This window comes from Fringilla coelebs (genome assembly GCF_963513975.1).
Source record: "Fringilla coelebs genome assembly, chromosome: 11".
NCBI classification, from domain to species: Eukaryota; Metazoa; Chordata; class Aves; order Passeriformes; family Fringillidae; genus Fringilla; species Fringilla coelebs.
The window spans coordinates 12,455,319-12,470,396 of NC_140037.1; the positions used below are offsets into that span (position 1 = coordinate 12,455,319).

The 15,078-nt window shown below is 43.0% G+C and overlaps 1 protein-coding gene across 1 annotated transcript in view; it reads left to right on the forward strand.

The window, feature by feature from the left end:
• AMMECR1 (AMMECR nuclear protein 1) overlaps positions 1-15,078 on the forward strand; it is a gene marked incomplete at its 5' end in the record, with an annotated part of 96,273 nt that overhangs the window by 21,286 nt on the left and 59,909 nt on the right. Inside the window, one exon of the mRNA XM_084213032.1 lies at positions 3,058-3,583. Coding sequence (XP_084069158.1) covers positions 3,058-3,583 — 526 coding nt within the window. The remainder of the gene's footprint in view (positions 1-3,057; positions 3,584-15,078) is intronic.

Consider the following 15,078-nt stretch of genomic DNA (forward strand, 5'->3'; position numbering starts at 1 on the left):
TCACATCTGCACAAACAGCTGCATGAACACATCAGAATGGGTGGGGCAGGAAAGAGAGCAATTAGCTGAGGCAGAACTACTTAAACCAACATTACTACTCCTGCAGAAGTGCAAATGGAGCCAAACAGCCTAAATGTGCTATTTTAAGTACCCTTTTAAATCCCTCACCTGTTCCAGTGCCTATTAAAAGAATTGATACTAATAAGGCAAGGATTATATCACTCCTGCTTACTGATGGAGCCAAATTTTGGCTCATTGTTTCCTTGTTCTGGTTGATTTGTCTTCTAATTAGATTGTAGGAAGCATAATGGGGAAACATAAATGATCTTTTGGCCCACTTAACAACAATCTGACTTCTACTACAGTCAGTGCAAATTTTACCTCGGATTCAAAAGCAACTAGATTGTGTCTGTCAGGATATCATTTCCCCCAGATACTAATCATTCTGATTATTTTGTTTAAGAAGGGCAATCCTTCAGAGCAGTGTCAGAGGCACCAAGAAATATATTTCTGCAAATAATTCTGTGTTTACTATAATAATTTATAGTTCTTTTCAAGTATAATAAGGTGTGAGTTTTAATTAAAACATTAATTTTAATCTGCTACTTGTAACAAGTGACTTTTCTGAAATCACTGCAGCTTTAGAACATGAGGTGAGCAATAGTGCTAAACAGCTAAAGTCATAAAGGAGAACTACATCACTCCTAAATTGCATTGACCTAATTGCACAAGCATTCTGATTCTGTTGGTACTGCTAAAGAGTTTGTTTTTCATCCAGAGTTCACTTAGGATATTTGACTGCATGAGGCACAGCACTGTCATCAACCAACAGGAAAGAATCTGCTTAAGTTAGCAGAGTATAGAAGTACATTCAGGCTTTCTTGTAGTAAGAAATGTAGAAGTCTTTGATACTTTACTGAAGCAAAGGACCAATGAAACACATGCTGCTATTAACCAAAGCCTTATTATCCAAAGAATAAATGCTCCTTCAAATAGAAATGGAAAATTTCCATTGAGCTATGAAGAACATTTTGCGAGGCTGCAGTTCTCTCCACTTCAAGATATTTGATAATACAATTCTGTCTTCCTGATTCCACTAGTTTGCACAGCTGTGTTTGTATGTTTGTTGTTGTCTTTACCTAGAGATTTGGTATGCATCACATGCACTGAGGTAAAATAAGAGCACAACTATAGGCAAATACAGCAGAGAACATCAGCAGAAGTAGAAAAAGTAAGGTTTTTCTAATGATTAATATACTTAGTTTACCTTTTCATTCAGGGACCATTTGCAATACAAAAAGTTATCACTATTCATTATCAGTAGTCTTGATATTGCATGAGGATATCAGTCCTAGCTCCGAGCCTTATAATGAATCTTCCAAATATCTGTCCCAGTGGAGTGAACAATTAATCTTTCTGTCTGCGTTGTAAGCTTTCGCAATTACTGAATATTTTTATAAATATTGGTGTTAAATAATATAGGATGTTAAAAAAAAAAAAGGAGAAAAATACAGAATTCAGTACCTGGAGAAACTATTTTCCCAAAAGCAACAGAAGGTGTCACTGCTAACTGATTTTAAACAAATGAATCCCTCAGTAGAAAACACTGTCTTTGTTTTGAAAGAAACTTGAACATTGTTTGGGAAGGTAATTGGGTTCCCTTCTCAAGTATTCGCCAGCTCCAAACATAAACATTACATTTAAAAATGGAAAAGACTGCTTCACACCATCTAATTCTCCTTTCTGTTTGCTATTATTCCCTGCAGCTGTTTTACTTCAGGTTATGATTCACAGTCAAAGCAAGAGGAGTTTAGCCAGTATTTGGACAGAAACCTCCAAAGGGCCTTTTAACCCATTAGTATAGGAGATCTAGTAATTGGGGATTTTCTCTTCAAATACATCATTTAAGATGCTGCCAAAATTAATATGAGGATGCTGGAGAAACCATTCCCATCAAGAAATGTAAAATTGAGTCTCCAAGTAGTTTGAAACTGAAATCTTTCTGTATACTGCATTTCAGCTTCTGTAACGGCTGTCTCTCTAAACTTGTGATATTATTTTAACTCTGTGTGGCAGTCCTCACCCCCTTGTCTTCCTTGATTCTGTAGTGTTGCTATACTATGCTAAACAGCTGTTAGATCCCATGCCAGAGATGGCTGCATAACACTGACGGGTGAGATGTTATTTTCTAAATATACTTACAGATTTTTAAGTACTTTATGGCTGTTTGCAAGTCTCTCCATTCAGATATATCTACATGTGATGCTAACGTAAAAGAGTAATATAAAACACATTTCCTCTCCTTAATAAGCTTAATTTTTGGTTTCTGGAGAACAGCAGGAACTCACATCCTTTTTCCTCTGGACTTCCCTTCCCCAGAGGTCCCTCCCGGGCTGCCCTCACCCATCGCCGTGGTCTCACTGGGTCATGGCTGCTGGCTCTGCAGCTGCGGGCCTATGCTCCGAGCTGCTATTTACCGGTTGTGAATTGCCAAAGCTGTAATTAAAAAAAATATATATTATATATATATACACATAAAGCCTGTGGCTTTTAGCCATCACGATTGCATACTTAATAGCTGCATCCAAGCACTCTCTCCAGGCTCCCAGCCTGGCGGCTCCAACACAGCCCTCCCCTTCTCTTCCCCAGAGAAAGGCATTTCAGGTCACTTGAATTATTTAGCGGGGTGTTTTTAACCATCTCAAGGGCTTTGCTCCTGCCGTGCGGCGCCTGCAGAGCTCGGGTTTGTGGGTTTATTTATTTCTTTTTTTTTAGCACGCGAGGTGGAGTTGCTCCACTTCCCTGGCAGAAGGAGGAGATAAAGCGCAGGGGGAAGGCGAGAGGGGCGGCTTGGCGTGTGGAGGGGAGGGGAAAGGCCGCCACACCTGCGGGCCGCGCTGCCCCCTCAGGCCCGGCCCTGGCCGCCGGGGCCGCTCACCGGGTCGCTCTAACGCAGCTCTCTCTGTCTCTTCTTCTCCCCCCCTCCCTCCCCCGCCGATCCTCCTTTCCCTCCCGCTCCTCATTCATCCTCCCCACTCCCGCCCCCTCCCCGTGCAGGCGAAGCGGGCGCGGCAGGAGGCGGAGCGGGCCGCCGCACGTCCCCCGGCCGGCCGGCCGGCCCCCCCGCCATGGGTCGGAAGCGCTGCGTGGGGGGAGACGGCTCCAAGATGGCGGCGGGTTGCTGCGGGGTGAAGAAGCAGAAACTCTCCAGCTCCCCTCCCTCGGGCTCGGCCGGCCCGGGTGGCGGCGGCGGCGGCTCCCACTGCGGCGGGGCGGCGGCGGCGGGGGGCGAGCCGGGGGCGCTGCCCCCGCCGGGGGGCCCCCGCCTGAACGGCATCGGGGGGCTGGCGGGGGGCGCCGCCGGCTGCGCCCTGTCCCCGCCGCTGCCGCCCAGCTGCGGCGGGGGCCCCGCCGGCCTCTCCCCGCCGGCCTCCTCGCTGCTCGCCTCCCCCGGCTCCGGCGGGCCCGGCTGCAGGAAGATGGTGGTGTCGGCCGAGATGTGCTGCTTCTGCTTCGATGTGCTTTACTGTCACCTGTACGGATACCAGCCCCCGCGGAGCCCCCGCTTCACCAACGACCCATAGTGAGTATCGGCGCGACCGCCCGCGTGGGCGCCTCGTGCGCGCCCGTCCCGCCCGGCTCCCCCCCGGCCGGGCGCCCTCCCTCACTCCCTCCCCGCCGGCTCCCGCCTCCCGCCCGGCACCTTCCCCGCTGCCGCCGCCCGGCCGCTGTCCTCGCCTGGCCCCACGCCTGTCCCCGGGCCCGGCCCGCGGGCGCCCCCGCTCCCTGGGAGCCGCGCTGCCCTCCCGCGCCGGGCTCGCCCCGGGGAGCGCCGCGCTGCCCGCCAGCTCGGTGACTCTTCCCCGGCCACTCTTGGCCCCTCGCGCACGGGGCTCGCTGGTGACATCTCCCCCGTGATCCCTCACACCGTTGGCAGCGCCCTGCTCCGGGCGGCCGCCTTTGTGGCAGGCTCCGCGGCCACCTCCGGCCGCCGCGCTCCGTGGGCAGTGCCCTCGCCCCGCTCGCGGGATGTGTTCAGCAGCCCCTGAATAGCTCGCTCCTCACTCACTTTGACCATTAGTCCTTACTGGGACCCCTTCACTAGGCAGCCTCTCGCTGTCCGTGTGTTCTGCATGAGGGCGGGCCTCTCCTTCACCAGTGCTGTATGGTGAGTACCCAGTGTAAGAGCCCTGTCGTGCGAGTCCCGGATTTGTGAACACTGGTGTACCTGTACATTTCCCGTGCCAGGCACTTGTAACGTTACTTTGGTCTCATATCGTTCAGAGTCCTTGCTTTGTAATGACTCCTGAAGATCACCCAGTGTTAGACATCCCGAGTCCCTGAGTAATCCACCACATCAAATTCCCAGAGTTTTGAACAGATCACATAAACACCTGTTACTCCCATTCTCCCTCCCAGGCTTCCTTGCAAGAGTGTCCAACAAGGGCCTGTTTTATTCCCATCCCTGGCCACTTTTGTTCAGTGTTTGTCTTGAACCCTGTGCCACACTGCCTTCAGAAATGACCTGCCAGGACCGTCTTGCCCAGCATGTCGGCACCTGCAGCCTGCCTGTGCTGGGGAGCCGGGCATGCTGCTGCAGATAGAGCTCAGACACTTCAGGGAGTAACTTCTCTCTGACAGGAAGTTCCTTCCTCTCAGCCGGGATGAGTTACCGAGTTGCTGCATGATCCAAGTCCGTTTGATTGCAGAGTTAACGTAAGGGGTTGTTGAAATTGAGTTTCCGCTGTTTTACTTTGCTTTTAAATGGAACGGAGCTCATGTGGTGAGTTTCCAAGCTCCAGCTGAGACTCCACTGTGTTGGTCCACCAGAGTGCATGTCACTTTTTTCCTCTTATGTATAGCATGACTATCAAGTTTGTGCGAACCTGTGCTTTCTCAGTTCTTAATGAGTACAAGTTTTCTGTGTGTGTCCTGGACCCTCGTGCACCTTCACCAGTGCGAACAATTATCATGCAGTCTGTGTTTCATTAATGAGATGTAGTGTATGCTTCTTGGTGTTTAAAAATGTAATGAATTGATAATCTTATTTGTAGTCCTTGCTGTTCTAACACCCAGGATCTATACATCTCTTGCATACTTTCAGCTGCTGTCATGACAACCCAGCTCTGTGGATTCCTACTTAACCTGCCACCCCAGCAAGTCTTCCCTATATGCTCTTCATAACTCCTATGTGATTTCATCAGAGTACCAATAATGAAAGGAGGGCAGGGAGACTCCACTGTGAGTTTCTTTACCCAGGTCTTTTGCAAATCCATGTCTGTCCTTTTGTAGATACCAACTGTTCAGCAACTGCTGCTCTGAGTAGCCATTTTGCTGTGCATTGTCCTGTGTCTGTTCTCCATCCCAGACCACTATAGGTTGCAACATCAGCTTTGTGCTGTTTCATTTTTTCATTGCTGTAAGAGAGTTGAATTTTGTCTGTCTCTGTAACAGTATTACATTGGTGTTATGTTTTTTTTTATCTGTGTTGCAGAATGATTTGTTGAACAGATTAGTTCTACTGTCTGTTTTATTAGTGGAGGAAACTGAGGCAGGAGTGAAGATTTCAGCACTAAAATGTTTTCCAATAAGCACTTTGATTCCTCTTAGTAAGCAGAAGATCAATTTACTTTTTCCCTCCTGCTTCTCACTTTAACAACACAATTGCAAACTAAGTAAAATTATTTGAATTTTTATGAAATTCATATGTATTCTTCCAATTTAGTTGCTAGACCTGGTGAAAAGTTGCTGCATCAACTTCTGAACTTCTAGACTTCAGAAAGTGGCACTGTCATTAAAATTAGTAAAGTAATTTCTGTTTATTCCCATGCTTGTGCCAGCATGCATGGTTGTATAGATCAGGAAATGATCTAACAATAATTTTATATTTTTCCCCAATTGGTTACAGAGTTTGGTTCTCTCTGGATCGTTGCATGGCTTCACAAACATTTGTGCCTGCACAATTGTGAGGTGGGAATAAGCAGACAGATGGCAGAACTGCTGCTTTCAGCAGCCTTGTGAGCTGATTATGTTTGTGCAGTTGGGGATGCAACTTCAAAAAACTTGTTTAGTATTACATGTAAAATTTTAGGTTGGTGAATAAATTGCTCTTGCTAAAGTGTTCAGAGGCAGCATGTTCTAGCATTCACAAGATTTGCAGGCAGTCTTTCTTACTGATAACTGGGTAACTCACAAAGATTAGATGTTGGCTTTGAAGCTGGGCTTCATCCTGTACAGCAAAAAAAACCTGAATGAGAGCTGGTGTTTTTCAGTGAATGTGTATTGCAGCTTTCTGCCTCAAATTCATTAGGAGGTTTTGTCCATGGACTGAAATATCTGGTCAAAGAGCAATGGCCTAAAATAAGGGTTTGTATGTGAATTATAGAATTATTTTTAAAAGTCATGTTAATTACAGGGAGGATGAAAGACCTGTGAGCAGGTATCCTCACACAAACATGACTCATATTCCTTGCAGGTCTTTGAGCAATGAAACTGGGCATGATCAAAGAAAAGCAGGTGGCTGAATCACTTGGACAGGGGGTTCTGGCATGTTGTCTTTAGAACAAAACCTGCTTGTGACACCTCTGGATTTTTCTGACTTTCTGATCCCAAGATGAGGACAGCATCAGGGCAGCAAATTCAAGGCAGTAGGAATGAGTTGAAAAGCTTGTTTTGAAAGGGTGTTGATTTTGAACTCCAGGGCAGCCCATACATGGATGAAACAGTTGTCATTTTCCTATCTGTGGCGTTCCTAAAGCACAGAGAATTGGGTGTTGAGGGTATTGCTGGGGAGGTGTTGGGTTGGAGGGGGGGGTGACTCATGGAGTTAAAAGAAGATAGCTGGAAGTCATTGAATCTCTCCAGCAGTGTTTTGTTGAGAATAGGATGAGCAAGTTCTTTCAGCCATAACTTCCTCTCCTCTTGTAGCCTCCATGGATCTGTTAACATTTTATTCTGTCTCTCTTAATTGAAAAACTTTCTCATGCCTTTAACTTCATTTCACTTTTGGTTGCTCTCTAAGCCACCCTTGCCCTTCTTCGCAGGATATGTCCTGCAGGCCCTGTGCCTTGCTTCCACCGATGTGATGGCTCTCAGACTACAGGTTCAGAAGGCATGTAGAAATTATCCTGGTAGTGTGAACACTAATACAAAATTTGAAAATTGCTGACCCAGACAAAATTGTCTCTAGGACAAAGTGTCATTTAGACGCTGGTTTGGAGACTCAGTTTCATGAGTAAAATTACAGAACACTGAACTCGTCCGTAGAAATGAACTGTAAGGGGATGCAGGAAGAATTGTAAAAGCATTTTAGCCCATTCATTTATGGAGAATGAAAACCAAGTAGCCTTTTTTTCCTGTGTTTCTTACCTTTCTAACAAGTAACTTCTATCCCTTTATTGCTTTTCTGGTTTGGTCTTGTGCAATACACAAGATGGGCCATTTTGATTAGTGGAAACAATACAATGTCCTGCCTTCTATTGTTAAGTGGAAAGGAGGTGTTTACCAGTGTGAAGGGGCTCAAGGTTTACACTACTGCTCTCTGCTGTTTTCCTTCTAGTAGGAAAGTGTTTGAGTGGAAGTGCAGGAAGGTTGTGACAAGAGAGGAAGGGTAAGTGTGTGAAGAGGAGTTCAGTTGAAGCTGTGCTGTGGGGAGTAAGGAGGACTTTTTTCTTAGAATCTCACATCTCTGCTCACCGTAATGATTTCCCTTGGCACACAGAAATCATCTTTCTGAGGTTTTGTCCTGCACAGTGCTTCAAGCTCTTCATCTTGCCTAGTTAATTTTAACATCAACAACTTTGTGGAGAAGACATTTTCTGGCAGTCCATCAGGTTAACTCTTTTGTCAGTTGTTTGCTTTTCGTGGTCCATTCTTGAAGGTTTTGGCTAGTGAGCAGGATTATTTTAGTGGTGACCACCTGTACTTGATAAAATGTGTAAGGGGAATCATTTGTTCTGCCGCTGTCATCTGGTACTTGGTAGCCAAGAACACAAGTTTGCACCTGGAATGAGAGCTGGGGCCTGTGCCCTGCTTCCCACCTGTCTGAAGAGCTCTTTGGAAATTGTATTCAAATGCCCAGATGAAGACTGGCTCACATCTTCCTCATCTCTCAGGGGACTGTGCTGGAGGCAATCAGTCGTTCCTGTAGCTGACCTCTGTACCTGGGGTGGTTCTGATGCTTTAGGGAAGCTGACAGCCCTGTGCATGAGGAAGTATTGCTGGCTACCACATTCTTTGCCAGGAATAATCTGTATGTCTTGATCATCTTTTGTGATTGATGACTTCTGGATTAAAATATTGTCCAGGTGATAGCCAGTTTTGAGCTAAAGACTTAGCTCAGAGATTTATCTGTTTCTTCCTTCATTGATAACTTTTGGTACTTTGCAGCAGCTGTTTGTTTGGCTACAGGACAGAGATGCAGGTCTGCAGCCATGTTGATGTGCCTGACTTAAGTATTTCATTGTGTTTTCAAGTCCTGAAAAGGTATGGGGTAGCACTACTACACTACCTTAATATTTTGTTAGTGACGTTTGGAAGTATTTCAGTTCAATACAGTTTAAAAATACAGAGTTAGCTAGTCTTGTGCCCATTAGTTTTCTCATTCAAAGACTAAGTTGTAATTATACTCAAAATGAATACAACTTAATCTTGTAGTAAAGAGACTGTTCCAGGGTTACTGGATATTCAGGATTTTTCCTTAGTTACTGTGTCTTGGTAAAGTGTTGGTAATGGTGGAGAATTACTGGTAATTTAGATTGAAATAGCTTAAAATCTTCCAGTACAGCCCCAAAGCTGATTTTCTTGCAGTGTTTGCTGCAAGAAAATGCTTTCTAGTAAGGCATTGAAGAGAGATGAGACTTGTCTATAGATGTGTACATATGCTTACACATACGTGTGAATAAAAATGTTATGGCTTGCAGTTGATAGGATTTCATGCTTTTCTCAATTTCTTGTTTCTTGGCTGCAGCCTGACCTCCAGCTTCAGTCTCTACAACTTACTGTTATGCTGGAACATTGCACTTAACTCCTTGCTTGCTTTCGTGTATGCTTCTTTACAAGCTTTTTTTTGAAACTTTGTCTGGAAACTTAGAATTTCATATTGTCTTAAAAAACCCAGCAGTGTTCGTTCTCTGCAGTCCCTATGCAGAATTGAGCTGTATCTATTGTCATTACTGCTCTTGATGCCAGGAATATGAAATTTTGTTGTTTCTCTGCAGGACTTGGTTGTATAGCAGTGGAGACTTACACTGTTTTGTGGCAGAGTCTGTAATAATTTATATTTATTGTTACACTCCAATATTACACAACAGCTGTAATGATTGCTTGGTCATGGCCAAAGATCAACAAGGAAACACCCAGGGAAATGTTCTTTCACATCTGTGTGTCTGTCTGACTTCATTCTGGTTTTCATGTGCATGTCACGTGGATTTGTATAAGGTTCAGTATTTTCTTCTGAATTAGCAGGCTGTATTGGTCTTTACTGTTGAATGTTAAATGTTGGAATATGAAGTAGTAGTTCTTTCAGAGTGGCATTCTGTGGTAGATGCTTTGAATATATAGTACAGTAGAGAATGTGTATTTTGGCTGGCGTTGGCAGTGCTCAGCAGGGAATTCCCAGCGTATTTGAAAGCAGATCTGGTGAATGCATCTTGGTGCAGCAGAGGGGCAGAAGGGATAAGGTTGCATGGCTTCAAAAAGAAGTTGCCTTTGCCAGTAGGATCATCCTCTGATATGATTGGTGAACTGAGAAAATAATGCTATGATAAACTCCAAATTAGGTTATCTGTAATTTGAGGACTTTTTCTTTCATAAGGTCACTTTAGTGAGCTGTTCTTACATGCAGATGAGGTAGTTTCTATTAATACAGGAAATCAAATCATTGGCAGTCTTGAGGATAGACCCTGGTTTTGTTTCTTTAGCTAAAAGCAGTCACCACAAAGTTATTCTAAGTGCTCTGATTCTCTGCAGTACTAGTTCTGTGGAAGTTAATTGCTCCTTGCTCCTTGTAGGGTGAAGAGGAGTCAGCAACAACCCCTACTTGTGCCATCAGTCTGGTCATTCATTTTTATTGCCTCCTTTGGTTTAGTTACCTTCATATTGTTTGTCATATTTTCTTTATTCAATTCGGTGCTTTATGTTCCTGCTAAAGATTTTCATGGAAATTGAAATTTTAATGTTGTTTTTGACATTTAAACTCTCTGACTGTCAGAAAAATGTGTTTTGTGTCTAGATTTGGTTTGCTTCACACGTACATCTAACTTCAGTATTTTTTAGCTAGAAATTGTTGAAATGTTAAGGATTTAGGAATGCAAGTATTTTATTTGGAGCTGCTGAAAGAGTATGCAGTTTTGCCTTCTCTTCAGTTGTGAATTGAATATAATAGTAATGTTATCTAGCACTGAATACTAAAACAAGAGAAATTTAATGTTGGCACCTTTTGGTTGCTGACAGTTAAGAGATAACCAGATAACCAGAAAATGAAAGTATGGCTAGCTCATTTTGCTTAGTTTGCAGATCTAGACTGTGACCAGTTAATGAATGAAATGTAGTCTTTAGTTTTTTGTTCTCTCAAAACTCATGCCAGAATTAATGGAGCAAACTCAGTATGTTAAGCTATCTCTTTTTGTAAGTAACTGTTTACAGTTAAGTGCAGGTTTTCTGTAGCATCAAATTATTGTCTTCAGAAATAGAAGTGTAAGTTGTTTGATATATTCCATATACTGGTAGTTTGTGGCAAGAGTCTCCATGGAAGGCAGGAAATATGTAAATTATTTGAAAATAATAGTAGACTCACCAGAGTTTGGCCAATACAGAAACTGTTGCTAGGCTGGAGGCCAAAACAAGTCCAGTCAGGCCCTGACCCTCGTTAGCAAAGCATTATGAAAATGCTTGACTTTTTTTTATGATGTTTATGCTCCTAAGGAGTGGGTTATTAAGATTGGTACTCAGCTTAGCATTGCAAAGTTTGCATTTAAATAACAAGATGGGGCAGCTCTACTGTGGTTAATTGTCAAATTCTCAGAAGCATGTCCTTGATAATAAAGCATGCTGGGAGTGCAATAGTTCTCAAATGGAATATGGTCGTTGACTTGGTCCTAGTGCTGCGCTTCCTCACTGTGTGGTAGTACTGTGGTATATGCTAACTGACCAAAAGCTGGGCACTTTATCAGTCCAGCACTCTAAACAAGTCAGCATTTTTCCTGGGCTACTTGTATGACCTTCTAAAAAGCCCTTCATTTTCATGACTGGGATGTTGGCTAAAGCAATCAATGTAAATTGCTTCATTTCTCAAGTGGCACACCTTCCTGTTCCATTGGTCAGAAACATATTTGCTGAGATTTTCTTTTCTTTTTTTCTTTTTTTTGGGGGGGTTTTTTGGGGTTTTTTTTGCATTTGTGTCATCCTTTCCCAACTGGTGTCCCCTAACAGACTGCACATCTCTGTCCATGCCTTACAGGATATGTCTGAAGTTTTTGTAGTCTGACTGTGCTTGGTTAACTTCCTGGTAGGCTGTGCTTGTTGTGAGTACGTGGATATTGCTTTGCCACACTAGGTACTTGCAGCCAGGGTTATTAAAGTGCTAATTTCATGAGAATGACATCTTATGGAATGCAGAACAGCTCCATGGAGTTGTGGCAAGGTCACTGGGACAGCAGCCATATCAAGATCTGTATGTCTTCCCAGAGCACTCTTGTGTTACAAAGATGGAGTTCTCACAATCCTTAATGGTATATAAAATCTCACGTAAGGCTTTTCTTTCCATTAGCTCGAAATCTGTGGCACCTTTGGCAAAGTTGAACCTAGGGATGCAGTAGTTGTAATATATGTGCCATAGACATATTCCTGTATTTTATCTTTTGCTCCTCTGCCACAAAAGATGTCTCCTCTCCAGGCTTTGTAGGCACACATTGGGTTCTAGCATCTGGGAGGCTGTCTGCTTTATTAACTGAGTGGTACTTGGAGGCCATGTTTGAGACAGAAGAGAGAGGAAGAGAAGGATCCTTGTCATAAGTTTTTATCTTTAACATCGGTAATGCTTCTGCTTTATCTTTTCTAAAAGAAAAACTTTCCCTGTTTTCCATGTGGCGCTCTGTACAGAGATAAAAATTCTATGGATGAAGCTCAAGAATTCATGAGTTTTAGGTGTATTAAGGTAGAAGAAAAGCATGTGATTCTCCACTGGTGGACAGCAGTGTTGGCCTGTGTAAATCTGGTTGCTTCCAGCCCCTTTTTCTAGGTGACTGTAAGAATATAAAGATTGGGTGCCACACTATTTTCCTTACTCAGTAAGTGAGCACAAGGGTAAGTTCAGCTGACAAGGAATGGCTAGTTTGCAAGGCTGTTCTTTTCTGTATAAATAAACTTGCTGAAATACTGACTTTTGGGAAAGATGGTGTTCTAGCAGAGGTCCCTTGTAAGGACCTTTATGAGGAAGAAAAATATTTTTTTCTGTAGTCTTCAGTACTTTATTTGCCACATTAAGTAGGCAAATAAGTGCTGCACCAATCTTCTCTTAAGTAGTGTTTTTGCAGTGCTGGGGGTTGAGCGGGTGGTTGGAAAACCCACAGACAAGGTGCAGTGAGGAAAGAAGCCCTCTTTGAAGAGTGCTGCAGTGCCTGAAGGGAGGTGACTAACTGCAGTTGAAGCATATAGTAAGCATGAGGGGAACAAAACTCCAGCAAGCCACTGGCACAAATGAAAAAATTCCAGCCAAGCAGCAGAAGACAAGTTCTTTTGGTACAGTGTTACAAGCAGTTATCCAAACTCTGAAGAACCAAATGGTAATATAGTATTAAAACTGATCTGTAATTAAGATGCTGATAGAATGCAAAGTTGTCGTAATGAGGCTCTCTCTCTTCCTTAAGAAATAGGAGCAGGATTCTGGCTCTGATCCAGCTCAACTAAAATTGAAAAATAAACAGGTAGAGAAGAGGTGGGCAGCAGAAATCTCACATGGGATATTTCCCGACATAGTACCTGAATTCCTCCAAAATACTGGGACTAAAATTTGAGAGAGTATATGTTTTGGGCTGTTCATTGGGAAGGAACACTGGATAAACCCAAGCATTATAAATGAAGTGTTATAAAGAAGGATAAGTGGAACACAAATTACCTTTTTCTTAATTCACAGGAAAAAGGTTCAAGTGAAACAAGTATTCCTGTGTACATTTAACCACCGCGGTCTCTTTTCGCCTCAAGGTTGAATTATTGCAGTTTTCTGTTCTTGGACAGCTTGATCTTTTAAGGTAGAAAATTTAAGCCACTGCAAAAAGTAACTTCCAGCAGTACCTCTTTTTGGGAGAATATGAAATCTGTGCTTCAGGTTGTTTGGTGCCAGCTGCTTCTTTTTTTCCCCCTTCCTTTTTTCCCTTTTGCACGATTTCAAGGTGTTAAGTTTCTTCACATATGTAATGTAAATGTCTTGGAATAACCTGCTCAAAGACTACCAACTACCCTTTGCCATCCTGCTAATTTAAGTATGCTTTCTTTTTTTTTAAATGTGTTGAGATGCTCAGCAGCAGCAGATTGTTGCTTGTCCTGAGCTGAAATGGTTACCCTAGACAGGGTAGATGAAGATAGAGGAATGCAATGAACACTCTGTTGCTACAATGTGAGATACTGCTCTTTCTCTGACCAGTGGTCATATAAATGTATGGATGACAGATATACATCCAATAGTTAGGCAGCAGAAGCATAATAAACTTTCTTGATTGTCATTTTATGTAGAATGTTTAATGGAAATTGCTCTGGAGGGGAAAACTAGGCCAGTTCAGAGTGGTCTCTGACAGCTTGGCATTAAATTTTAGGGCGTTGTAGATGCCAGAAATTTCTTGGAAGAGGCCTTTGCAGAGAGATCAGTAATGTTCAGGTGTTTCCACTGGTAAGACCTCTACTTGTTTTTAAGTGATTGGATTAGTCAAAAGAAGAAAGAGAGAATCTTATGTAAAAACTCTGGATGGCTGTTGGACCTTTGAGTGTTTCTGGGGTTTTGCAGATTCTGTCCAACTTCTCTGTATCCAAGTTATTAGAGGAGGCAAGTGGGACTTCAGGATGAATCACTGCAGTGGTGTTTGGAAGGGTTGTGTTTTGTTCCTGGCCATTTGATTATGGTGGACAAACCTGAATTAGGTCTTCAATCACTCTACCTTGTGTTCTTAATGTAAAAAATAAGGCACCTCAACCTACTTTTCTTTGTCAAGTTAGTATAGAGAGAAATTGGCTGTTATTGCAATTGTTCTTTCTCTTGACTGAGTTATCCTGCCAAGAAGCTCTCCAGACTCGGCTCAGGATATTTTTGCCTAAATTGGCAACTTGGAGGCATACACTTATTTTTTTTTTCTTTTTTTTCCCCCTTCTTTTCCTTTTTTTGAACTGTAATCTACTATATCTGAAATGAATCACAGTTGTATTTGTGTTAGCTTGACTCCTTTAAAGGCTATTATTGCTTCTCAGATAAATCACAGAATTTGCAATGATTTGTTTTTCAGAGTAATTTTTTCATTTGGGGTTCTCATAGTCACAGTATCCTCCTTCATAGTTTAGGGTACTGTTCAGTGAATCCTTTCCCTGAGAATAGTTCAGACAGTTTTAAGTCTGCTAATACAAGCTGAAGACAAGGCCTTCTGAAAATCATATTGCATCTTGTGTTCTGTTCAAGGGGCGTGAACACCATTGTTTTATGGACATTTTGAAACTCTGAAGAAGGAAGGTATGGTTACATGTTCCATGGCCTGCTAGAGCCACTAAGCTATGGTTGTGTAGAGAGAGAAGATTTTACTGAGTGTTGGAAGTGGAGATGAGCAGAATGAAAAGGTAGGGTGCCAAGGAAGTACAAGCAGCATAATGATACTTCCCTAAATATTTTTCTGGTCTTCAAGAACCAGTAGTTTGGAACATCTGGAGCCAGAAGTGATGTTTTTCACCAGTAGTTGTTCTGACTAGCAATGAGTAGATTATGAATGAAGTTTTACGTAGGTGAAGTTGGAAGGAAGATGAGAATGTTTTGCAGGAATGGTTGAAGTACTTCAGGGGCTATACTGTTTGAAATGGAATGAAAATCAGTATTTTTTAGAACAA